The 19,193-nt window shown below is 36.3% G+C and overlaps 1 protein-coding gene across 1 annotated transcript; it reads right to left on the reverse strand.

Annotated features, from left to right (window-relative positions):
* Positions 1-8,729: 8,729 nt before the first annotated feature.
* Positions 8,730-9,484, reverse strand: LOC108475179 (uncharacterized). The gene is made up of 3 exons (XM_017777168.1): positions 9,368-9,484; positions 9,143-9,232; positions 8,730-9,053 (listed from the first exon to the last, which is right to left on the reverse strand). The coding sequence occupies exons 1-3, from the start codon at positions 9,482-9,484 to the stop codon at positions 8,730-8,732; spliced, it is 531 nt and encodes a 176-aa protein (XP_017632657.1).
* Positions 9,485-19,193: the final 9,709 nt, after the last annotated feature.

The following is a 19,193-nucleotide window of genomic DNA, read 5'->3' on the forward strand; positions in this document are numbered from 1 at the left end:
ACTTAGGAGGGAGTACTAAATCTGGGACCAAACTTAGGTCCTTGGCATCCATTCTACAACAGTAATCAACGTTCTCCATTGCTCTGAGTTTTTCTTCCAGCCATGTATCGGTCGTCCAGTTGTTTTGGTGGTTCCACTCTTGTTCTTTCCACTTCTGCTACATTATCTAGATCAGGAATAAGGGGATTGGTTGAGTTATCCCCAGGATTGGAACCCGAGCCTGTTTGATAATTCATCGATGCTGAAGTATCGGTTTGATGCTGTTGAGGCCTGATAGTAACGGGTACCCCTCGTGGGTACACTTCTGGTGGTGTCTGGACGTTGATTGGAGTAAAGCCCGGAGGGTAAATAGGATCCTCATTTTCATTTGCAGCACTCTTCCCTTTTTCACGTTCTCTGACCAGCAACTACGCCAATTGGCTCATCATATTGTTTTGGGACTCTTGCATTTGTTCCCTCATATCTTGTTGTATTTTAGCTAACTGCTCTTGCATCTGCGCTTGCAATTGCTCTTGCATATCCTTTTGTATTTGTTCTAGTCTTTCAAATTTCTGATCCAATGCTTTAGTTTTGTGACGGGTATTGTAGCGGTATTCGGTTGGTTGGCTCTTGTTGGTTTCCAGATTAACTGAAATAATTTGGTTTAATTAGGGTCTTTTCGTAAAATTTAATGCCTATGATGAAATGTAATGCAAATGAATGAAATGAATGCAAAAAGAGGCGTTGATTCTGATTCAGTTTCATTAGAACAACTTTACTAGAAGAAAAATTTCTTTACATAAATCGGATGATTACATATACGATTTGCCCTAATACCCAAAGCCTTAACCTTCCTAGGGAGCCAAGCTAAGTCCCGACCTCAATCTGATTCTAATTCTGATTCGTACTTTAGGCTTAATACATCAGCCTGAACTGCCAAGGTTTGCAAATGATTGGCTACCTCTCGAACTTGAGCTACAGCTTCACCCATGACATAATCTCTATTTTTGATCTGATCTTAAGAGTGGTGAAGTTGCTCTCTCCAATGTTTATGATTTGCCTCAAGGAGTTCCACTCGGGTTTTGTTATCTTTTAGTGCAGTCTCGAGTTCCTCGATTTTCCTTTTCAATTTCTCGATCTTGCCTAGACTGGCCTTCAACTCAATTACAGAGTTACGGCTATGATGCTGATGTAGTGATTTTTCCAATTCGGCCACCTGAACTTGTAACCTCTCTATTTCGTTTTGGCTTTCCAAAAAATTGTTTTTCAAAGCGTCTTCCCACATTCGGACATCTTGAAACTTCCCCTCCCAATTATCGGCTCTAGCCTTTTCTTCTTTAATTTCTTGGCGCCATTACTCTTACATTTTACCCAAACCGTCAGTTCTCATCGACATATGTAGCTTTTTGTAATCGGTTTTTAGACTATCTAGATTTTTCTCGGCCATGTTTTTTTCTTTTTCTCAATTTCTCGGCCTCTAGCTTGTGGATATCGACGTCTAATCCCAACTTCATCTTTTCCTCTTCTAACTGCTCTATCTTCTTTCCCAATTCTAAGCTCCTTTTCTCAAAGTCTTGTTTGATGATTTCTAATTCAGACGAGACTGCTTTCAAGTGCTCCTCTATCGGTAGAGTGTTCTCTTGACTTGGTATTAGGATGTTGTCGTTGATTCTTTTACTCTACCAGCAGTCATATTCAGAGGTTGTCATTAGACCTGTGGCGAATCCTTTCATCCTACGAGTTTGGCTCCAAGCATTTGATATCTCACGAACTCTCTTCCTATAATTATCATCCTTGTATGAGAACTCGCATTGAGCCAACCCATGTGTCACTGGTACGAACTGCCTTGATCGATACTGCCTTAACACGAGTAGTGGAGGATATCCAACAGCTCCCCATATCCCAAGTAGAGGGACCTAGTAAAAGTCCCCACACCGATATAAGATCTCATCGGGGATCATCCATGGGGTACTCTACTCAATGTCTTCAGCTTGTAGATTCTGGAGAATCGCCACCCACTTCTCTTGGGAAAGGTCATCCCATCTTGGCATAGTCACTAATTCCTTCAATGGGGAGTAGTTCTCGGAAAAACTCGATATGAGACTTTTTCTACCTTCCAAAAGTGGCTATAGAACCACGATAGTAAAAGTTGCGCACATCCTATAAACCTGCCCTCGCCCACTCTCCGGCAAGCATTCAATGATCTAAATGTTTCTGCCAAGATCGCAGGGACAGGTGAGACCCCTTTATCAAGTCGATCAAACAAGTCTGAAACTGCTTCATCTACGTGTCCTAATGCCTTGGGAAAGACGACCAAACCGTAGATGCTCAAAGCAAAAACATCAACCCTCTTTTTCATGTCCGGATGTGCTAGAATTAGATCTCTTAAGTTCTTCCAAGAAATACACTTACCATCTCCTTTTTGCTTAGTCCAGGCTGCAACCCACTACTCACTCATCCCTGTGATATTCATCAATTTCTTTACAAAGGTCAGGACGTTAGCCATATTGGAATAGGGCTTGTCAACTTTAATCCTCGGGTAACGAAGTAAGGCCATATACTCTTCCATGGTAGGTACCAAATCAACTGTCCCAAAAGTGAAGCAACTATATATGGGATTCCAGTGCTGGGCAAGAGCTCGAAATAAGCGTTTGTCTACTTTCACCTCGAGTAAATAAGGTAAGTCTCCATAATCGCGGTAAAACAGCTGCTTGATCTCATCGTTCCAACTGTTCCATATTTCTTTCAATTCTCGCAGGTTATTTTGGGTCACACTGATATGAGTGAAATCCCACAATTTTGATTCATATCTCTCGATCAAACTATCTCCTTTCTCTTGCTACGTCCTTTTGGACCATACTCGGACGACCGCATTATCCTCCACTCTATCAAAAAACCCTTTTTCCTTGCTAAGCTTTTTTATTTAGTAACCGAACCTGAATCAACACCTTCTTATGATGTAATGCCATGTAATAACAACAAAACACAACAAGTCAGTATATAAAAATAGAGTCCAAAGAAAACAGGAAATAATCAAGCACCCATTCGGGTAACCACTAAGGTTTAAAGTAGTTCTACCTAGGGTTGGCTCTTAGGGCTCATTATATGTGGCTCAGTTCTAGAGTAAGAGTACCTGAACCAGCAGATTCATCGATCTTCACCCATTATAGGCTCATATGGATTGAGTTCGGTTCAGGGGAATACATTTCCCTATGTCTACACGGAGATGAAAATCTCACGATTTGTAATAAAACATATACGAAAATAATAATAATATGACAACAACAACAACAACAACAACAATAATAATAATAACCGTAATAGTAGTAATAAAAGTATAATAGTAATGATAATAAGAAATATAGCAATAATAAAATGATGATATTAATACATGAATATAAATAAAGGTATAATACCTAAATATAAGAATAACAAAATATAAATAGATAAATAAAAACCAGATAAATAATAAGAAAATAAATATAGATGAAAATATACTAATAGTAATAATACAATAGTAGTAATAATAATAACAAAATGGTAATAATAGTATGTTAAATAATAATAGTAAAATAATAGTAATAATAATTATAAAAATGATAATGATAATGAAATAAAATGATAATAATACTAATATTAATAGCAATAAAAATAAAAAATAGTAATAACAGAATAATAATAATAATATCGATAATAGATAATAATAATAAAGAGGAATAATAATAATAGAAATAATAATAATAATAACAATCAATTAATTTTAATCATAAAATAGTAAAAATAACTAAAAAGGGGCTAAATTGAGCATAAAGCGAAAGTTTGGGGCAAATCTGGAAATAAATAAAAGAGAAAAGGATTGATTTGAAAGCACAAATAACATGGGGGTCCAAAAGCGAAATATTCCCTCCCTTCTAAAGCACGCAGCATAAGAGAGGACCAAAATGAAAACAAAAATAAATTACAAGGCATATTTAAAAAAAATTGATTTTAAAACGATAAAAAAAGTGGAAGGGCTAAAAGTGCAATTACCCCTTCCATTAAAAACACGCGGATTCTAGGCTGGAGCGGGTCGGATCGGGTCGTACCAAGGGCAAAACGACGTTGTTTTGGTGCCTAAAAGGCCTGCCCAAAACGACGTCGTTTTGGGGGTCTATTTAAGGCAAAATTTCTTTAAAAAAAAATACTTTAAACCATTTCATAAAAAAAACTCCCCCACCCCTCTTATTTTCTCTAAAGAATCCGGCCAAGGGTCCGTCCACCAGCCACCGCTCCGTCTATTGGTCGCCGACGACGGCGCCGCAGTCTACTGCGGCGGAAGGCTAGAAATCGCCCATTTTTCTGGCGAAATCAAAAAGGCAAGTTTTTTTGTTGTTTTCTTGCTATATTTATGTATATATATATATTATTTTTAAAAATTAAAAAAAGAAAATATATATGTACGTATATGAGTAGATTCGAAAAGGAAAGAAGAAAGAATAAAGAAAAAATAAAACACCTTGGTTGATCTGTTTGATTCTCTACTTTTGCTTTTGTTAATAAGTTTTTTTTTTATTTCATCCCCCCCAAAAAAAAGTGTCCAAATACAAGTGGTTTTGTGGCTTTATATAACCATTTTTACAACTTCTTGTTTTTTTAATCTTTCTATCGCTTTTGTTGCGGGAAGATGAGGTAAACGATGGAAGAGTTGGTGGTGGCAGGTGGACCGATGGTATGGTGGGGGCAGAGGCTAGGGCGGTTGACCTAGGGTTTTTTAGTTTTCTTTTTTTTTTCTAATTGTTGTGGGCTAGGGTTAAAAGAATTTTGGGCTATTGGGTTTAAGTTTAGTTGGGTTTAGCTATTTGGGTCTGCGTCTGATTTGGGTGGTTTAGGTTTAGTTTAGTGGGCTTGAGGTTGTTAGTGGGTTTTATTGTTTTTATTGTTTTAAGCCCGGGCAGAATTTGGGCTATACATGATGTAACATGAGTAAATGCAAAAAAAGAAAAGAAAAACAAAAACCCTTCCTTGTAATTTGAAGAATGAAGATATGCCACCATATCTTTACATTGAGTCTTAAATATGTATAATATAAAAAGTAGAGTTGAATGTCAAGATTGTACCAGTAAATGAGTAGAACTCATAATACTTTCTTACTTCATTAATGAGAGAGTACATGTATTTTATAGATGGAAAAGAGAGTTTAGCTTAGCTACCTAACTTGACAGTTGATAACAACTTTAGCTAACTAACTAACTATTAAATTCTTATCCCTAACATGCCCCGAACTTGTTCCTTCATTCTCCACTATTGTAGCTCCACTGGTTGACACTTGAAGCTGACGACGAAACTTGCTGAACAAACTGGCTGCTAATGGTTTGGTCAGTATGTCTGCAACTTGCTCTTGACTTGGTACATGGCCCACCTGGAATAAACCTTGTGCAACTTTCTTCCTCACAAAGAAGAGATCCAATTTAACATGTTTAAATTTCGAGTGCATGACAGGATTTCCTACTACTGCCACAGCTGCTGAACTATCACACCATACAAGCGATTTGCTGCGAAGAGAAATGCCTAACTCAGTTAACAACGACTGGATCCAGACCATGTCAACAGTAACATGGGTGAGGCTTCTATATTCAGCCTCGGCAGTCGATCGAGAGACAACCTTCTACTTCTTGGAGCTCCAAGAGATTGGACTCCCTCCAATAAAGACGCAGTAACTAGAGGTGGACCGACGATCATCAATGTCAGACCCCCAGCTGGAGTCAGAAAACCCCTCGAGCAAGAGCTTAAAGCTCTTTACAAATTGTAGTCCATGATCCAGGGTCCCATGCAAATAACGCGGGACTCTCTTGACAGCTTTGAAGTGTATGTCCAAAGGATTTTGCATAAACTGGCAAACTTTGTTTACTGTAAACGCAATATCGGGTCTGGTAATTACCACATACTGCAATGCCCCGACAATGCTCTTGTATAAGTGAGCATCGTCAACAGGTTGTCCTCTATTGGCTAACAATTGACACTTTATTGTCATAGGTGTAGGTGTAGCCTTGGATCCCTCCATAGAAGCCTTATACAACAGATCTAGTATGTACTTTCTCTGGTTAAGAAAGAGACCAGTGGTGGTGTACTGGACTTCGATACCTAGGAAGTAGCTAAGTCGGCCTAGGTCTTTCAAAGAAAATTGATCATCAAGCTTCAGTACAAGCTGATCTATAGCTTGATTGTTATTCCCAGTAACTATAATGTCGTCGACAGACTAAAATATACATGAGCTGTAAACCCGATTGGCAAACAAATAGAGAAGTGTCAGCTTTAGAAGCAACAAAACTAGTAGCTACTAAGAACTCCTTAAGCTTATGAAACAAAGCCCGAGGGGCTTGTTTGAGGCTATATAGTGCTTTCCTCAATCTACACACCAACTGCTGACCATTGTCCCCTAATTGCTCAAACCCTAGTGGCTGTACCATGTATATCTCTTCTTGTAAATCACCATTCAGGAAGGCATTGTTGATGTCGACCTGTCAAAGGGACACCCCATCAAGATAGCAAGAGCTAACACCACCCAAATAGTTGTTGGCTTGACAACAGGGCTAAAAGTGTCCCAAAAGTCAACACCAGCTTCTCAGAGATATCCCTTGACCATTAACCATCCTTTGTACCGAGCGACAGAGCCATTAGCGTTTCGTTTGACTTTAAAAATTCACTTACAACCCACTGCTTTTCTTCCAGCAGGTAGAGGCACAACGTCTCAAGTGTGATTTGCAAGCAGGGTAGTGTATTCTACACGAGCAGCTGCTGTCCAGGTAGGGCTTTGAAATGCTTCAACAATGGAAGTAGGTTCTTGATCAGTGAGGGCAGAAGTAAACAATTTGGGCTTGAATATTCCACTTTTGGACCTAGTTTGCATCGGGTGTGTATTAGCAATAGGTTAAACCTGCCTGGAAGGAGACGAGGAACAAGGGGCAGATGTAGGTGAAGAGGAGAGTCTAGGAGCAGATTGCTGAGCTGGAGAATCCATGAGCGACAATGATTGACCAAACCAACCTCATGTGACAAGGGAACATGTTCCAGAGAAGAGGGAGTAGGAGGAGCTGAAGAAGAACCTTTGACCACCACAGGAAGGGAAGACTGATGATGAACTACCCGAGCTAACTTTACAGAAGAGAACGCATTTTGGAATGGAAAATAAGCCTCATCGAATGTAACATGCCTGGAGACAAACACTCGCCCACTCTTATCAAGACACTTATACCCTTCTTGGTTGAGCCCAATGCCAAGGAAAACACATAGACTGGACCAAAACTGTAGTTTGTGGGGATGATAAGGCCTCAAACACGGGTAACAAGCACATCCAAAGACTTTAAAGTGTGAGTAGGACGGTTTGACTTTGTGCAACATTTCATAGGGACTCTGCTGCTTTAGAATAGGCGTTGGTAACCTATTAATCAGATGAACGCTATGGGCAAAGGCATATGACCAGAATTCCAAAGGTAGACCTGCTTGAGCTAGAAGGGTCAGCCCCATGTCAACGATCTGCCGATGCTTCCTTTCAACAGCCCCATTTTGCTCTGAAGTATGAGGGCAAGTAACCCTATGCTGAATGCCAAGACTTGCAAGCTCCCTAGATAAGGAGCGATATTCTCCTCTCCAGTCAGATTGAAGCATTTTAATAGAACCACCAAACTGAACACGGACCATGTTGTTGAACTGTAGAAAACACTAAAGCACTTCTGCCTTGGACTTTAGAAAGTAGACCCAGGTGTATCTACTATACATATCTACAAATGAAACATAGTAGAGAAAGTCATTGGATTTGACATGAGAAGGACCCCAAACATCGGATTCTACTAATTCAAAAGGTGTTGAGTACACTGTGCTAGAAGCATTCAAGGGCAGCTTATGTGATTTCGCTAACTGACAAGCTGAACAAACATCCAATTTATTTTTTCTAGCAAAAGGAATATTACAATCTCGCATAACAACCCCGAGCACATTTGAACAGGGGTGCCCAAGTCGTTTGTGCCACAAATCAACCGAAGAGGAAAACCGAGCTACACCCACGAAAGGCGAGGTGGACTGTGAAGCCGCAGCAGGTGAGTGAGAAGATGAGCTAGACACGTTGAACCTGTAAAGACCACATGCATGTGGCCCACTAAAAGTGTTTTCTTTGTCTTTATATCCTTCGCATAACACAAGAACGGGTGAAATTCAAAATAAACCTCATCATCTCTGGAAAATTGACCAACAGATAGTAAGTTTTTACAAACATTAGGAACATGGAGAACATTTTGAAGGCGTAACAGCCTAGTACTAGCCAACATACTGGTAGAACCTACATTAGAAATGGGAACAGGAACACCATTTCCCATTGACACATGGCTCGTACCTGCATAGGGAGCAACAGTCATAAGGGATGTTATATCTGGCGTAATATGATTTGTGGCACCAGAATCAGGATACTAGCCTTGGTCAGAATCTGTAGAGAATGCAGGTTGAGAAGAAGGCTGCCAACATGAGTTGCACTTATGAGAACAAGAACGTGTAGAGGAGCCATCCTGATCGTGAAACTGATGATAGTTGACTGACATTTTTTGGTTGGAGCTAACCCCTAAAAAGGTCTCATCAAAACGATGATAACAGGTCTGAACCAAGTGACCAATTTTGCCACAAAGTTGACACTGAGGCCTGGAACGAGACCATCCACGACCACCCATACAGCCCTTACTACGAGACCAACTGCAACCATGACCGCGATGGTCAAGCTTATACTCTTACTGCTGGTAGTTATGCGAAGTCCCAGTATGTGTTGAATTTTCATCAGTAGCTTGTTGGTGATAAGAAGCCAAATTTGCTTGTAACAGTATTTCTGTCAGAAGAGCTAGTTGCCTTGTTTCGCAGTCAATTAACATTTCAGTGGAAAGAACCCGAATAGATTCATATTCCATCGAAAGTCCAGCTAAAATGATACTGACCTGTTCTTGCTTAGATATCGGACTGCCAGTAGCAATCAAGCTATCACATAACGTTTTCACCTTGGCCAAGTATTCTTTAACTGTGAGATTGGCCTTATTGACAGAATACAGGCATGACGCATGCTGGAAATTTTGAGAATAGACTTTACACCAAATCATCGTTCAATGACTGTCCAAACTTCAAAACTGGTATTTGCCATCGTGAGATGTACCAAGATTTCATCAGTTACAGTAGAAAGCAACCAAGAAGTGAGGAATTTATCTTGCTTCTTATAGAGAAGAAACGACGGATTAGGAACAGACTACCCATCAGGTCTAGGAAGAAGAGAAGAGGGAACATAAATAGTGCCAAGAACATATCTTTCAAGCTCATACCCCTCAAGAATGAGTAAAATTTGATGTTTCCATAACAAGTAATTTTGTTCACTAAGCTTGACCGTATCATGTTTCGAGAAATATTGAATGTTCGATAAAGGAGTAGAATTTTGACCTTGCAAAGCAGTGCTGGACGAGTGACGTGGTGTATCACTAGAATGCAAGGCTTCAGTTTCCATGGAGGAAGCAAGAAGACGCAGGTAAAAAAAAATTTGGTTATGCCAAGAACTCACTGGCTCTTGATACCATGTCAAGATTGTCCCAGTAAATGACTAGAACTCATAATACTTTCTTACTTCATTAATGAGAGAGTACATGTATTTAATAAATGAAAAAGAGAGTTTAGCTTAACTACCTAACTTGACAGTTGATAACAACTTTAGCTAACTAACTAACTATTAACTTCTTATCCCTAACAATGAACTACTTAGAAATGTCAAGAAAATCAAAAACCAAGATAAGATAGGATATACTCAATATCATGATCATGTAGAGAAACTTAAGTCTTTCAAGGAGATATTGGTGCAACCCAATTTTCAATGCGAGCATGTTTTTCTTGAGTCTCATGGTGATGATATGGGTATAGACTTAGAAGAGGATGATGAGATTGATTAAGATGGGGAAATCCATGTTCACTTATCTAAAGAAGAAAAGCCAAGAGTTAGGAAGAATTGGGAAAAGACTTTGATTATTTAAGTCTTCGGGAAGACAGTGGGATACCATTTCCTCAAAGGAGGTTACGAGCTCATTGATTTGGGGAAAGTTTTCCCGGTTAGTTTTGCTTGAAATAAATACCTTGTCTTAGTGATAAATGGAAGACCTTGGTTCTTTGGGGGTTGATTTCTAACCATTTGTAAACAGAGTTCCAACAACTCATGATGAGTGAAGAACGTGGGAGAATTGCATGTCTTTTTGTGAAAATTAATTTGGAAAAGCTTCTGTGAAAAAGTTTGTATTTATGGAAGGAAGGAAACAAGCCATATTTTATGAAGGGATTTAAAAGCTTTGCTTTGAGTGTGGTATGGTAGGTCACAAAGTGGAGCTGTGCATAGAAAAGTGAGCCTCAAAGGATCTTACGGAGAAGCTAGGAACAATGCAAGAATATGCCAAAGAGAAAACAAAGAGCAGAAAAAAGTGAAAAGAGGATAAGTACAAATATAGTCCATGGATGTTTGCCAATAAAGGGTAAAAGACTTGGTATGAAAGTGGTTCTAATAAAGTTTTCAAATGTAAAAAAGGGTTTTTTTTAAAGAATGAAATAAAATAAATTCTAAAGCCTATCCACAAATATAAACATTGGGTGAAAACTTTAGATTACCTACTAGTGGAAGGAAGTAGAAAGAAAATAAGGAAAGCTTCCTCAAATACAATAGCAAAGAATAAAAAGTTGAACTTGGAAATTAAAGGGTATTATAGGAAAGTTATTACTATTAAGGAAAAAAGAAAAGGATGATCTCACACTTTTTAAGAAAGATGTTAATTTGGAAATTTAGGGGAAGAAATTGAGCATAGCTTGAATAGGAAACTAGGGCCCTCTCATGGGTTTAAGTGTTAAACCCTCTAAAACATTTATAAAAGCTAATGACAGTGCTAGGAATTTTAGTGTTACCCTCAAACTTAGTCATCTTATTTAACCTAACCCTGCTTTTCATGTCGTCTACTTCAACTATGGTTAAACCCAAAGGCTTTAAGCCTCCCACTACAACATAGCTCATAACTAAATCTTTGATACATACTTTTAAGCCAGTGAATTCAGTCTAATCTCTAGTAGCTAAGAAGAATGGGGGAGATTAAATGGACAAGCTTCACAAGCTTAGGACCTTTTGATCAACCAAGAGGTACCCGTCCTCTACTTCAATATCCCTTACGTAGAGGTTTGGAAGAATTAAAAATGGAAGAAAGTTTTGGAGATCCATCTCTCCACGTAACAGAGATTTCCAATGATCTATGAAGAATCCCACCATCTTCCTACATGATGCGAAAGGTATCGCTAATGCTAATACGAGTGAATCATACCTGGCTATTGCTTGAGCACAATTTACCTACATAGTTGACACTTTACAAAGCAATATAAAACCCAGATATTCGGAACTACTGGGTTACAAATTTAACAACTCACTAGCTTTAGGAAAGAGAGCTTAGGATAAACTTTTTGAGTGGCATGTAGTCAATAATGGTTATTAAGTTGGAGCCCGTGATGTTTAAGTTTCACCTCTGTGTGAGCTCATTAGTCGTGCATGAAGCGGGGAGTTTACTCAACACCACTCACACTGGAAACACTAATTATCTGAAATGGTTTAGAAAAGTGTATGTGAGCTTAACAAGCCCAGTGAATGATCAGAAATACCTAAAATAAACACAACATCATACATTAAACAAAAACATCTAAAGCACAATTACAACAAAACTAAACTATAATGCCAAAACTAACTTAATCATGCATTGCTTACAAATACATCTAACTTTGTACTAACATACTTATATATAGCATATTTCATAATAATTCATTAATTGATAATTTGGCAACTTGAGACTATGAAACATAAAAGCGGGCTCTGCCACCATGCATTGGATACATAGATCTCCAACATACCAATGGCTCAAAGAATTGAAAATATCCCATAAGTGTAACGTCAATATAACACTCTCCAACGCACCAACATATCCCGATAAATGGAGCCTAGCTCACATTCCTTTATCCCTCCAAACTATCTAAGGCCTCAATGGCCCAAATCACAACACAAGGGTGAGTACTCACAAAATCCTATGGCATGGAAACTATATCCAATGGTCTCAAAAGATCACAAGGCCAAAGTATCCACAATTATACACATATTTACTTGTCTTTTTCTGCACATTTTTACTACTCTTTTACATCATCCACACAACAATGTCACTAGGGGTGAGTGTTCGATCGATTCGAATCAAATAGAGTAAAAAAATTTTGAGTCAAGTCGAGTCTAATTAACAAATCCTATTATTTATACTCAATGTTGCGTTAACATGGACATATTATTTAATTAATAGATTAAATACAATATTATTTAACTACATAAACAATATAATGGTTTTGCCTTTTAACTTAATGAGTAAACATTTATCAAAATGACGTAGTTTTGCCTTTTAACTTAATGGTTTTGACTTTTAACTTTAGAAAAGGTAAACATTTATCAAAACGATGTAGTTTTGCCTTTTCTTATTCAGATTTTTGAAAAACTCAAATTGTGCAATTCATATTCGAGTTAAATAAAAAAAACTTAATTTTTTATTCAAGTTTATCCGAATAACTTGATTAACTCAAATAACTCGAATATTTAATTCAAAATTTAAAATTTTTTTATTGAGTTTTTTGAATCGAATCAAATTTTGCTCATCCCTAAATGTTACAACCACTTAGCATACTTATCATGTTCTCTGTTGCTACACTTACAAGTGCTATCATAGAACAATGAGCTACAACCACACTAAGTCACATATACATGCATACTACAATACTTCCATATAACATTTTAACACATTCACATAGCCATAATTTTGCATAATACACAAAAGAAGTAAGAAAGCTTACACTCAAAACTTAGAATAGGGCTTTTGGCTACTCCTGAGCTCTCATTTAACACTATAAATCATATCTACAAGCAACAATTCCAAAACATTCACCGCTCACTCTTACGCCTATTTGTCGAAGGCTTAAACTAGCTTTTTCTAGCCTTTTGCCTTGCTCGAAGAGGGCTTCAAAAATTTTGAATCTTCTCACATATTAACCACTCGACACACACAATTAATTAGTAGCCATAACACACCTTAATCAAACAAAAACACAGGTCTAAGGCTAGTTCCTTTTGGAATTAAAATTTTTGACTAGTATAGCTAAAACTCAAATATCTTAATCCACACTAATTCCTATCATTTGGGACCAATCTAAACATCTAATTATTCATCCATGAACATTTCTCTACCTTCAAACCACCCAAAACTCCTCAGACTTATGGTTTCAAAAATTTCGACATCCATGGTCATTCTTAATGAAAACTCAACAAAACCTTCAAATATTTTAACGAAACTCTAAAGCGAGTTTAAAAAATTTCTAATCACATGAAAAAAAAGTTGAAAATGCATAGAAATTGTAGTTTTGTTTAAAAATATAAAATTTGCCATTAATAACCGCAATTTCGGCTAACATAGAAAATCATTGATTCAATTGATTAAAAATTGATTTCAATGGCTAGACTACATTAAAAAATATTAGAAATACAAAAACTTACCTTGATTGAAGAAAACGACGAACGGTTAATTGAAACTCGAGAAAACCCCACAAGTTGAATAATAAAGAAATTAATTGTGTTCTTAATGTTCCTCTTTGACTTAAAAAAAGATTTGGTGTTTGGAATATGGTAAAAGTCAAAGGTATTTGAGTTTTAAGGATCAAAATTAGTGAATGGGGTTTTGGGAATTTCAATTAACGATAAGAAGGGGAAGGGAATGTAACAACTCGGTTTTAGCTAAATCAGAACTGTGGTTTTGGGACCACAAATTTGAGGTCGTAAAATTATTTTAATATTATTTTTGGTTTTTATAGCATGTGATTGTAAATGTGTGAGAATTTCATGAGCTAATTTAACCGTTTAATAGTTCAATTTGAGAAAAAGGACTAAATCGTGTAAAATGCAAAAGTGGCATTCTATATGTTAAATGTGTTTAATTGCTATGGTTGATTAAATGTGAGGTCCTTATGTTGATATTAGACCATTGATATGGAATTTGACATAAATGGGCATTAATTGAATGTTTTAAATGGCTTTTAATTAAGGTTAATTTGGTAATTTGGTTATTAATGTTAATATTAATAAAACAAATCAAAAATAAACCTTATTATCATTTTCCACCACTGATTATTGAAGAAGAAGAAGCTATTTTTGGTGTTTTAGGGCTCGGCTAGCATATATCTTGATTAAGGAAGCTATTTTTGGTGTTTTAGGTTTCGACTAGCATATATCTTGATTAAGGTATGTTTTGAGCTCGATTTTTTATTATTTCTATGTTTTTGTGATCGTTTCTTCGTGTTCTAGCTAGCCCATACCCTAATTTTTGAATTTTTTTGGTGATTTTATAAAATGCCGTTGATGATAGCTTGATGTTTTTGAATGTTGATGATGGAAAATGAATAATTGTTGATAGATTTTAATGTTTTGTAAAGTGATTTTTGACAAAAATATTAAATAAGGATTAAATTGTGAAATTTGCAAATTAAAAGGTTGAAATGTGAAATAAATGAAAGTTTTGGGCTGCTAGGGGTCCCTATGAAATTTGGCTAGCATGTAATTGGATTTAATTGTGTAAATTTTGTGTATTTTTTAAATAGGGACTAAATTGTAAAAAATGTGAAAGTTTAGGGTCAAAGTGAAAATTGGCTAAAATATGTGTTTATGGATGGAAATGATTGAGTTGGTGATTAAATGGGTTAATTTTGAATACATATAGATCAAGAAAGAAAGAATTCAGATTTAGATCAGGGAAAAGCAAAGGTTATCAAGTAATCAATCTGATTCATCAATTCCGAGTTCGAAGTAAGTTCGTATGTGGTAATTTCATTATAAATGCATGTTAAATGCTTTGGTATCACATAAACTGTTATTATGAGATTACGAATAGTGTTGAATAGTGAAAATGACTCTACAAATGCATTCGATGATAGAAACGAGAGGTGTGAAAGCTCGGTTGAACCTTAGGAATAGAATTGGATATTTGTGAAATTTTATAAGTTGATATACCAATTTGGATTTGGGCCATGCATATCGGATGAGTTGGCTTCGGGCCACGATATCGGCACTTCGAGTGCAAATGATACCTTGATTTGGCTACGGACCATGGTATAGGTACTTATCGATTGAGATCTTGAGTATCCGACTTCAATTCCAAATGGTTCAACAGGTAATGCATGATGTAGCTGAGAAAGAGGTTAGTGCGAGGTGGTACAGGTACATATGAAACTTATTTAAATATTACATTAAGAAAGTTCAATGAGATTATATTGGATCATGTTTTGAGACATGAGAAAGGTTTGTAGTTAATGTGATTTTGATTTGGTAATGTGAAAATGGTTGGATTACAGTTATTTGATGAATTGAATTAATCACTTACGAGCTTACTAAGTTATGAAGCTTACTGTGTGTTATTTGTCTATGTTTTGTAGATTATCGAAACTAGCTTGGACTCGGGGATCATCAGAAAACGTCATCACACTATCGATCATTTTGTTGGTACTTTTGAAGCCTTGTATATATGGTATATGGCATGTATAGGCTATTGCCATTATGGTAACCTCTCCGTTCATTATGAGACATTCCGAAATATAACCAAACATTTTCATTCTGGTTTGATTGGTGGCGGAAGCTCTTCTGATGAGTCAGGTTCTGCCCATTCGACTGGCAAAGTTCATGAGCTGGTGTTCCTTCAATTGATCTCAATCAATGTTTTCTTTTTCATTCCGCCCGACTGAAAAATGGAATTCTTGTACCATTTTTTTAGTCTTTAGAAAGAGTCTTTCTCCGCGGAAAGCATATAATATAAAGTACCAAACAGCCCGAGGAGTAGGCTTCCGATGCAGAACATCTTTTCTTATCTACTAGGTAAGGGCCTACGACATAAGGCTCCTCCTACGAACCTAAATTATAGCCATGTGATTTGGCTTGTACTTGGTAAAGTTGTGGGATGTGAATTTAACTTATTGAATGTGTTTATATATGCTATGTAATGTGAATGGTATGCCTTGTGAATTTGGCCTAGTATGGTATGAGAATAAGGTATTGAATTGGTGTTATTTTGAAATTTGAATTAGACGATAAGATGATGAGTAAATGCATTTGGAACTTATTTAAGTTTTGATGATTTTGGCATAATTATTTGGTATGTTTTCAATATAAAATTTAGTAGTTGAAATGGTTGAAGATAGTTGGCATGAATTGTATATGAATTGGCATGTTTTGGCTGCCTATAAATGTAATGAAATGGTACCATTTTGGTTGCTAGGTGTGCATGAGAAAAGGGTGGAAAATTGGCTTGGAAAATGGCCTATTTTTGTTCACACAGGTAGAGACACGGGCGTGTGTCTCAGTCGTGTACTACATACGGTCACGTTACATGGACATGTGTCCCCTTGGGTACCCTTTCGAATTAAGTCAGTAGACCCTACAGGTTTGGCACGGCCTAGACACACGGTCGTGTCTGTGACAGCCCTAATTTGGCCCTAGTTGGAAAGTGGTTTCGGGATCACAAAACCGAGTCACAGAAATAATTAAATGTTATACTCTGTGTTTATTATATGCGAAAGTGCATGTGTGAAAATTTCATGCTTTGATTTTGTCATTTGAGAGTAAAATTATGATATAGGACCTATGTGAAAATTTCTGAAAATGCTATAGGCCAAATTGTAGTGGGCAAATAGTTTGTAGTGTAAAATGGGAGGATTTGCAAGTCAAACTCCTCATTTTATGTATAGTGGCCGGCCATGATGTTGGTGGGAAGCAACATGTGCATTAGATAATAATAATTTAAGACATGAAGTTATGGTACTAATTGATATGTGTCATTTTATGTCATAAAATAAAGACTAAAAATAACAAAATGATTGAAGGGAAAAGTTTGTCCATCCTTATTCATGGTAGCCGAAAATAGAAGAGAAAGGAGAGGAAAAGAGCTCTTGAATGTTCAGTCACTTGGGGAAGAAAATCCAAGGTGAGTTCATGGTGCTTTGCTTCTATTTTGATGTTCATGGGTTTTTTTTGTTTCTACCTTAACCCATGAAGCATATTTTTTATTTTTGGTTGTGTTGTGAGCATTCGGTCATGAATGGAAATGAGAGAAATGGTTGTTGTTTCATGTTCTTTTGATAAAAAAATGGAGAATAGATGAAGTTGAGCCAAGCAAATGAGCATACATGTGCCTTAGATGCTAAGGGAGGAAAATCGGCTAACATGTTGTGTGTATTATGGCTGAATGTGAACTTGGATAATATTGAGTAATGTTGTGCTTTCAAATGATGAAAGGAAGATTATTCTTAAGTGAAGTTATAGGTATGTGATGATTGATTTGTGATATGCATGTTTAAATAAAATGCATGCAAGGTATGTGTGAAAGAGTGAATTGGTAATAAATCTGCTTGGGACAGCAACAGTAATGTGATTTTGGAAAATCACCATAAATTGTGGGAGATGAGTTAGAAGCTGAATAAATTATTTAATTAAATCTTAATGAGTCTAGTTTCTTATAAAAGAAACCGTGTAAGCAAAAGAATTGCCGATGATGAGATATTTGAAGTGATGTGGGACAGGGTCAGAATGACTTCTAGATCCTCTGTTCTGTTTCTATAAAATCATTATGAATTGTAAAAAAATGGTTATAAGATGAAGTTTATATGCTTAGACTCCTTAATGAGTCTAGTTTCAAATAAAATAAACGATAACATATTTTGAATTCTGTACAATGAGAAATTTGATTCGTAGTGAAGAGTGGTCAGATTAGTCAAGCAGTGAAATAAGGGAAACTTTAAGAAAAATATGGTATTGATTAGCCTAACCAAAAATCCTGAAAATTTTATGGGTAAAATATATATGGGTCTATTTTCAGAGAAAATTAACGACACTTGATTTGGAATTTCATAGCTCCAGTTATAAATGATTTAGTGACTGTTGCTCAGGAAGACAGCTTGCAGTGAAATTATGATTATGTGGTAAACATTGACAAAAATTTGTTAATGAGTTACTTATTGATTTCTTATAAGCTTACTATGATCAGTAGGTGTGAAAGTTGAATATATATATATATATATTATATTTTGAAAGTGATGCTTGAATAGTCGAATAATGACTAGTTTAAAATCTTTAAATTTTAAGCTCAAGAGCATAGAGGGGCAAATTCGGATAAGAGAAAAGAGAAAGTAATTGAATAGCTGTTGTAATCGTTCGGCAACATTCGAGGTAATTTCTTAAGTTTTTAAGCTTGATTCCTTTTTTATATTCCCAAGAGTTAAATTAATATGGTAAAGGGAATGTAAATTTTATTTAGTTAATGTGCCGAATATGTAATGATTTAAGGCTATAAGCCGATTATGGCTATTATGCTTAAGTTGAATTAGATTTGGAAATTTGATGCACTAAATGAGTGTTACAATGAATAAACTATGACGTATATGTGCTGGTGGAGATATCACGATTTGTGATTATTAAATACTTAAAGGAAACCATGATGTGTATAAAATTATTATTATTAGTCCTTTATGGTAGCCGAATATGGCTTGGCACTAAAGTGATTAAATGTGAAATTCGATGAGGTAAACCATTAAAAGTGTGGTGCTATAAGACTATGGGCTAATACGATATTTGGATTCGTTCCGTAAAGTAAATTATTCAGGTATGCGATATGTACTTAGGCATGTTAAATCGATTGGATTTGAATCATGAATGTGAATTGAGAAGCATAGGTAAAAATACCTATGACATATATGTGAGTAAGGGTAAAACCATCCTAAATTATCGATAAGGATGGGCTATATGCGGAACCATCTTATAATTGCTAATTTGAAAGGTTGTGTGCGAATCAGTGAGCAATATGTATATATTAGATGAATCGTGACCTTTTGGTTCTACTTGAACTAAGTTGCGCGATAAATAATTTATGCATATGACTTATAGTCGAATGGTCACTATGGGTTAAGTTTGAATGGTGAAATGGAAATGTGATATGTTGAATGAGATGTGTTAATATATGATTAAATATGCATGATATTTGATGTGTATCCGGGCTTAAAGACCCGCAGGCTTCATGCTAGTAAAATATCCGGGTTAAATCCCGCAGGCTTCGTCTCGTCCGGTATTATATCGTGGATAAATC

Source organism: Gossypium arboreum, chromosome 3 (genome assembly GCF_025698485.1).
Source record: "Gossypium arboreum isolate Shixiya-1 chromosome 3, ASM2569848v2, whole genome shotgun sequence".
Classification (NCBI taxonomy): Eukaryota; Viridiplantae; Streptophyta; class Magnoliopsida; order Malvales; family Malvaceae; genus Gossypium; species Gossypium arboreum.